Here is an 8,166-nt window from a genome sequence, read left to right as displayed (position 1 = left end):
GTCCCGCTCTAGACATTCTGAGGATGCTGCCCTTGGAGATGCAACTGGATATGGTGGGGAGAACACTGAATTAGGAACCAGGGGATCCATGGTCTCATCTCAACTCTGTCTTTAATGAGCTGTATAAGTTTAGGCAAGTTAATTCCTACTCCTGGACCTCAGTTCCCAGATCTTCAAAAAGAACATCGTGAATGTTTGATGATTTATTCAAAAGTTCCCTTACATCCCTGGCATTCTCTGATATCCTATTATTTTTTTAACACTTGGCATGCCATCTTGGTAGAGGATAAAAATGTACATCTCAGTCATCTGTGCCTTACCTTTCACTGAAGCCAGTTGTTTGGGTATTGAAATGCTGCCAAAAAAATGAAAGAAATATAATGATTCTGGGAGTTGGGGTATTGACATCAGCATTAAAGCAGAGCAATACAACAATTTAAAAATTATTTATTTTGATAAATATTCTCTGACATTTTAGTGGAGCAGTCATCTGTCTTCCAAAATCCTTTTTCTGCTTGCCACATAGTAAAGAAATGCCTGCACATGGCTGGCCAGCTAGCCCACATATTTCAATTTTCCTTGTAGTTTTGCAGCTACATGACTGAGTTCCTCCAGATGGAAATGGAGCAGAAAAGAAGTGAACACGTTCTGTGTAAGCTCCTCCATGCTGTATCCCATTCAAGCTGACTAAGGGGGAAATTATCAGGAAGACTTTAGAAGCCACATTCTGATCAGCCTGTGTCTCACGTGATTGCATGGAGTAAAACTGCCACAGACCTGGAACTCCCACTCTGGACTGTCACATGACAAAGAAAAAAGAACTTCACGTTCTGTAAAATGCTCAGACTTTGAAGTTTCTTTGTTCCAGCAGCTTAGCCTTCCTAACTAAGCATCTGGGTATTATGCTGAGGTGTGGAATGTATGAGTGACTGATACAGACATTCCTACCCTCTTGGGGCTTAGTCTAGAAAGGAAGACAGTTTACTAGGCAGGTAACTCGATAAAAAGTGATGGCGAGCACATAGAGAGGGCAAAGAAGTACTAACCTAGTCTACAGTCAGGGTAATGGCATTCTGCCTGAGCCTAATGAATCAGTAGTGAAGAAGGAGGAAGAGTGTTCCATGCAGAGGGAACTTATGTGTTGAGGCCTGATGTGGCAGAAATCACAATATGATTGAAGAACTAGAGAAGGTATAGTGTGGGTGGAACCTAGAGAAAGAAGGAGATAGTGATCAAAGGCCAGGCAGGGCCAGGGCATATTAAGCCTTGGAGGTCTTATGAAGGATGCCAGTTATTATCCTAAGTGCAACAGGAATCTCGTGATCAGATTTGCAGTCTAGGAAATTATTTCATGATTATATCAGAAGTAGACTGAAAAGGGGCCAGATTGGAGGCAGGAAGTTGTATCTTGCTCCCTTATCAACAGCAAATCAAAGTTTGCTTGATTTTTCAACCCCTAATGACTGGAGTGTTTTTAGAGAAAGCCAATAAGAATAGAATTTTGTAATACCTCAGATAACTCCTTAAAAGGAAATTTTGAATTCAGGATCTGGTTTTGGCATTAACCAGTTGAGGGAACTTTGTCTTTGGGGGTCCTCATTTTTTTCACTTGTAACATTATAAAGTTGGACCTGTGTTATCTTGAACCCTTCATGGTCTTCTTGGTGAGTGCCTCCTGCTCTTCTACAACCTCTGCACCATTATTATTTCCTTTATAAAATGAAGGACGTTTCACTTTGCACAATGTGCACTTGAAACATGGCATGTATTTCTTTCTATTGCCATCATTGAGAAGCAAGCACTAAGCAGTCCATCTCCATATCTCCTTCCCCTGGCCTTGTAGAGTACCTAGCACTTGCTAGGTGTCCACAAAAGGTTTTTGGAACTGAAGCCAGTCTCCTAAGTGAAATTATATGAGAAAGAACATTTTTCATTTATTAAACCTAACTTTACACATTTGAATAATATAAAACAATTCTCTCTGTTGTGGATAATTTCAGAGAATATGCTACACAGGTAAGTCATTACCAATTTTGATTCACAAATGTTTCTCAAGGACAATCAAAGACATTTGCGTTAATTGCACCATCTTTTCACTTTGCAGTCAAGGCTGCAAGATTGTTGTCTTTGTTTTTCCAAGTCAGTTTAAAGCTGGATTAGGGTAGGTAATAGGCACCAAACTGGCAATAACTTGGCTTTTAAAGCTGTTGACATAAACTCTTTGGAAATATATCCACAAGCTTAAATGAAACTCAATAAAAGACAGCCAAGTGCCACTGACCTTTTGGGCATTTTCTGAGGTGCTCAGGTGGATGTTGGGGCTGCACGAAGATTGGGATCCCCTTCCAAGTGGAGAGCTTTGTGCTAGGTACTGTGCATACAGCCAGCCATTCTCTTGTCTTCTGTTTTGTGTCAGTCCTTCCTAAGCAACAGCCACTTGCCCACTGTTACTATTGTCATTCACTCCATGACAACTATACGATTGCATGTCTAGAAGAACTTTCCACAGCGTCATTGTATGTAGACATCAAATCATTCAACAAACACTTTCATGCCTACTGCGAGCCAGGCACTGTACAAGCTGCTGGGGAAACAACAGTGAGCAAAATCAGATGTAGACCCTGGTCTCAGGGAGTTTAGTGGGAATGACTGATATTAAACAAGTAATTGCACAAAAAGTCACACCTGTGAATAATACTATGCAAGGCAGATGCCAAGAGATTGACATCAGTCAGGGAGTCAGTGGGGCATCCCTGGGGAAGTGATGCTTGATGATGAGTAGGCGTTAACTAGGCGCAACTAGGCGCAAGGATAAGGGATCCATATTGTAGACAGAAGGAATAGCCTGTGCTGAGCCCTGGGGCAGGAGGGAATGTGGTGATCAGAAGGGACTGAAAGAAGGCCAGCATGACTGAACCAGAGAGATTGGGTGTGTGTGTCTCAAGCTGAGGCTGAAGAGCAGACTTGGTGGCCAGGCCATGTAGGAACTTGTAGGTCACTGTAGGATTTTTTTTTTTTTTTACTGTATGTCAAAAGAATAGGAAGTCCTTTGTGTATTTTAAGCAAGGAGGTTAATGAAGTTAAATTTACATTTTTGAGAGATCACCCCAACTTCAATGTGAGTAATGGTTTAGAGAGGTGGACAGGATAAATGTAGCAAGGCCGATAGGAGGCTATTTCACTTTTGGTAGCTTAGAGCCCTTTCTGTAAAAATGAGAGGATGTATCAGCTCAGCCAAATGAGTCCAGTTCAGGAAAGACATGTCAAACAATTGCATAAGTCACTGGTGAGCTGATGGGTGAGAAGAGCTAGAATTCTCAAGAGAAGCTAAGAATAATCACTATTCAGGCTATGATAGGCTCCAGGGTCTCTGTTGTCTTATTGCTGCTTCACTTCACTGGTCACTGCTCCACCATCAAATGACCATGTATGTCACTCTCCCATTGCCTGCTTCTCTTTGTGAGTTTTCTTTTTTCTCTTCCCTCTACCTCTTCATTAATTTCCTTAGCATTTTTAATTCAAATTTGGGATGCAGGGGAGAGTTTGATTGGTCTTACTAATTACCGTTGCCCATGCTGGTCAGAGTTTTAGTGCCAGTTCACCCCGTAGGTTGTCAGTTACCCCATGCAATCATCTTCTGTGGGTCACGCGATGACCCTGAGCCAGTCTCACTGCTCAAGTGAAACCCTAGAGATAGCTTCCTCAGAAAGGGGAGTCTGGGCAAGTTTCCTAAAATTTGGATTTTCAACAAACACTTCAGGTGATTCTTATGTGGGTCGTGTTGCAGAGTTGTTGGCAGTGGTTAAAAACAGACTTTGGAGTGGCAAGAGCTGGGTTTGAATTCTGACTCTGACACTTCCTAGTTGTGTTACCTGGCATAAGATCCTTAAAGCTGCTAAGCTGGCTTTCTCATCTGTGAAATACTTTCCCACTGGAATTTTTGTGAAGGCTAAATGAGTATGTGTTTTGGGGCACTCAGCACAGTGAGGAGCAATCAATAAAATAACAGCCGTAGAGAAGATGATATTACATATGACAGTATCAGAGACATTCACAGAAGGATGTGCAACAAGCAAAGTCAGGAAACTATACAGAGGTGCTGCAGCATCCAGAGATTAGCAATAGTGGGAAGCTGTTACCACCCTTAGTTCTGAGGGACAAGGAGAGAAAATATTATAGCGTTCTAGTGAGAGCTGAATTCTTGGAGCAGATCCACTTGACAGCAGCTGTGATTGAAGGGAGACAGCTACTCTTAGAAATGTAAGCAAAGCAGGGAGGGAGGGCAAAGAAACACCCTACGCTCTGAGCTCCACCCTGTGCCTCCAATTGACTAAGCCAATCAGGAAACTGGCAGTGAGGGAGCCCAGGAGATGGCGTCTGTAGGAATCAGCCTCTGGGGGCATAGAGAAGGGCAGAGAATGGAATGGGAGGGAGAGTTGAACAAATGGGCAAGAAACAGCGTGATGATACTAATGATGATGATAATGATGACAGAAGCAAAATACTGGAAATCTGAGATTTTCTGATTATCTTCCTATTGTCAGGATTAAATTAAAGCTGACATTCTCAGAGAGACACAGCAATTTTTACAGACATTTTAAGTGCAAGTGCACCCTTTTTTCTACATCAGAATCTCATCTCACAAAACGTTCAGGCTGTTTACACACAGTATCAAACTATCTGGGCAAAACATTGTTTCAAAAATCCCTCAGTCAACCTGGCCCTTTGGCAATGTGAGGGCAGGGCTCGACTGTACTGAGTAGATATCCATGTGGGGAAAGGAAATGTGTTGATGGCTGCAGGGGTTTGACAAGCAACTCCGTGTGGATTTACTGACAAGCACACAAGACCACCGCAGCAGTGGGGCTCTCGTCTGTGGGCTGGGCAGCTGCCGGCAGTGGAAGATTAGCACAGTATTAACAGTGCTTGAAATTTGGTAAACTATTGGAGTGAGAAAAAAATGCCATCACAGAGAAAAGCTTTTTTTTTTAACCAGGTTCACTCTTTACACTTGAGTCTGCCAACTTGCTTCCTATTCAGCAAAAATTAAACATCAGGCAACAGGAGTGAGAGTCTAAAAGACTTGCCTTTGAAAGTTTGACTTTAGCTTTTTTTTTTTTTTTTTCTCTCCCCTGGTGCTAAGTTATTTATTGAGGGTTCTGGAAACTCAGTAACTTCATGAACTGTGTTTCAGGGAGTGTTAGAACCACTGGAATGAATGCAAAAATTTTCATGTGTATGGGAATTTTCCTGGCAGAAAGGATTACTAGATTCTCCTACAGGCCTATAACAACTGAAGAGTCATTGTTGGATGTGAATGCCAACAGGCTGGTCATGAGGTTGCCTTTTTGAAAAAAACTGCCCCCTGCCCAAGCCTCACTCACAGAGAAATAGTGTGTGGACCCTTAGTTTCATGGTCAGTTAATATGTTAAAATATATTATTGTTATATTAATATAATATTTATGTAATATTGTTTAACAATGCATAATTGTTAAAATTTCTGCATTAACTGGTGTTGTGTGAGGTGTTTGATAAATATTCTTTTTATTTTCAATAACTATTAAAAATAGGAATTGCCATCATTTGCAAATGATGAAAATGAAGTGTAGAGGAGTTAAATTCCTTGTCCAAAATCCTCTGGCTAATTAATGGATAAGCCTCAATTCAAATCTAAGGCTGTGTGGTGTTTCAAACCTGATGCTATTTATTTTACATCATTTCACCTCTTACTGCACTCTGATCATGAAAATTAAAACCACAGTTCTTGTTTCCTAAGCTGACAAATCATAACTCTCTATAGGTCTCATGAGAACTCACCAGAATTTTTCTAGTTCAAATCAGCCTCTTCTCCCTCTAAATATCCTCAAAGCATGTTTTGCTTTTATTTAGCATCTCTTATCGTTGCTTTATGTTTATAATTACTTATTATTTGCTTTATCTCCTCACTAGGTTGAGAAAATTATTAATAATAATAATAATAGTAATAAATAGCATTGATTTAAAATCTCCTAAGCACTGGACATTGCTTCACATGTATCCTCTCATTTAATTCTTAGGACGCTCTTTTGGTGGGCACTATTGTGATTGTTTGCGTTGTGCAGATGAGGAGACCTGGACTTGCCCAAGAGTACATAGCTAATAAGACTTGGGGTTCAAGCACAAATCTTTCTGAGTCCAAGAATCAACCTGTAAGTCACTATCTTCTCATCAACGATCAGGGCTTAATCATTTTTGTATCTTCTGTTCGTGGTCTAGCATCATGAAATGTTTATGTAATTGGACATTTGTTGAATACAGCATGACCTAGAATCTAGAGTGTGATAGCCACTGGGGAAGCTGGGCTTGTGTCTGGGGTCGGGACATATTAATATATAGTGTCCCTGCTCCCTCCCTGCTTTCAGAGGAACCTGAGAAAGAAATGGAATCCCCAAGGAAAGGGTGTCATGCCCACTAAAGGAAGAGATGCCAAGGGTGAGGGGTGTGTTTTGCACACCTTCAAAAAATATTCATTTGAGGATACCACAGTTTATGTATTCATTCTCCTGCTGATAAATATTAGGTTTATTTTCAGTGTTGAATCATTATGAATAAAGCTTCTATGGACATTTTTCCACATGTATTTTTGTGTATCTAATCACTCATTTCTTTTGCATATAGACATGGACTTGCTGGGTCACAAGGTAGATTCTGTTTAATTTTCTCAGAAACTGACAAAGTTTTCTAAAGGAGTGTTCTATTTTACACTTCCACCAGTAATGCAGTGATATATAAGAGTTCCAGTTATTCACATCTTCACCAACACTTAGCATTGCCAGTCCTTTTAAACTCAAATCATTCTGACATTACATTGTGGTTTTAATTTGCATTTCCTTAATAACGAATGGTATTTGAGTACCTCGTTATATGATTACTGGCCGTGTGGTTATCTTTTTTGGAACACTACTCAGCAATAAGAAAGAACAAAATACAAGTACACACCACAACATGAATAAACTGTGAAACCATTATCCTGAGCAAAGAAGCCAGGCACAAAACAGAATATTTATGTTGTATGATCCTATTTAAATAAAGTTTAAGAAAAAGAAAAACTAATCTATAATGGTAAAAGTTAAAATAGTGATTACCTCTGGAAGGAAAATTAATTGTGAAGTAGCACAAGAGGACTTTCTGGGATAACGAAAATGTTTTATATTTTGACCTGGGAGGTGGTCACATGGGTGTATCCATACATAAAGAAAATTTACTTCAATAAAGTTTATTAAAACTTTTGCCATGTGAGTTCATGTAAGAATGAAGTTTAGAAGGCTAGGACCACCCCAGATTGAAGCCACTACCAAGGGAGGTATTGAGTATCTTTCCCTGCCAATGCCACTGTGGTTCCCCAGACAAGGGGAAAGTAGAGCTCTGCTCACCACCCGCTAGTCATCTGGTCTTGTGTTTGAGTCTCACCCTTTATTCCGCAAGGCAAAACTTAGTCTTAGGAACTTACTCTTCCAGCTAAATATGCCCTCAATTCTATCAGTAAAGGTACTCCTTTCCTTTCCAATGGAAACTCGGTAGGAATAACTTTGCTGAAATCTTTAATTTTGTTGCCATAAACTCAGTTGAGCAAACTACAAAGTTGGGCTCAGGGCATTTGGGATGATTTGTATTGATGTTTTTAAAGGTCTAATTTAATTCCGTTCTTCTGTAGTCAGTCCTTTTCTTTTTCTGCGGTAGAAGGAGACCAGAAACTTACTTTCATTTCTGCTAAGGCAGTATCTTGCGCAGCCAAGCAATGGCAGTCTCACGTTTAGATTGCAGCGATGGTGCAGCAACTGGCACCACACTGCCCTGCCACTCCCTTCTCACTTGATTGTCCTTGCCAAGGTGGGAAGCTGGTGCAAAAGGACAAAGCGAGCTACTTATACCACTAAATCTTCTTCACTTAGCCATAACTATGTGCAAGAAACACAAGGTCATTCTGATATAAATTTTGTATCCCCTTCCCATAATTGACCATTTGTTGGGTCTCTACTATGTTACTGATGTGGTGAGAGTTTTTCATTTTTCTTAATTTTTGAAACATTGTGGACCGGGCGCGGTGGCTCAAGCCTGTAATCCCAGCACTTTGGGAGGCCGAGACGGGTGGATCACGAGGTCAGGAGATCGAGACCATCCTGGC

At 40.6% G+C, this 8,166-nt stretch overlaps 1 protein-coding gene across 1 annotated transcript in view; it reads right to left on the bottom strand.

Moving 5' to 3' along the window:
* The window catches only part of SNTN (sentan, cilia apical structure protein), a 13,901-nt gene extending 11,510 nt beyond the window's left edge, over window positions 1-2,391 (bottom strand). Inside the window, 2 exon segments of the mRNA XM_011980341.1 lie at window positions 321-355; window positions 2,282-2,391. Coding sequence (XP_011835731.1) covers window positions 321-355; window positions 2,282-2,391 — 145 coding nt within the window.
* Window positions 2,392-8,166: the final 5,775 nt, after the last annotated feature.

This window comes from Mandrillus leucophaeus, unplaced genomic scaffold (assembly GCF_000951045.1).
Source record: "Mandrillus leucophaeus isolate KB7577 unplaced genomic scaffold, Mleu.le_1.0 Scaffold210, whole genome shotgun sequence".
Taxonomy (NCBI): domain Eukaryota; kingdom Metazoa; phylum Chordata; class Mammalia; order Primates; family Cercopithecidae; genus Mandrillus; species Mandrillus leucophaeus.
Note: the sequence above shows the minus strand (reverse complement) of the source record. Positions and strands in the feature narration are given on the sequence as shown.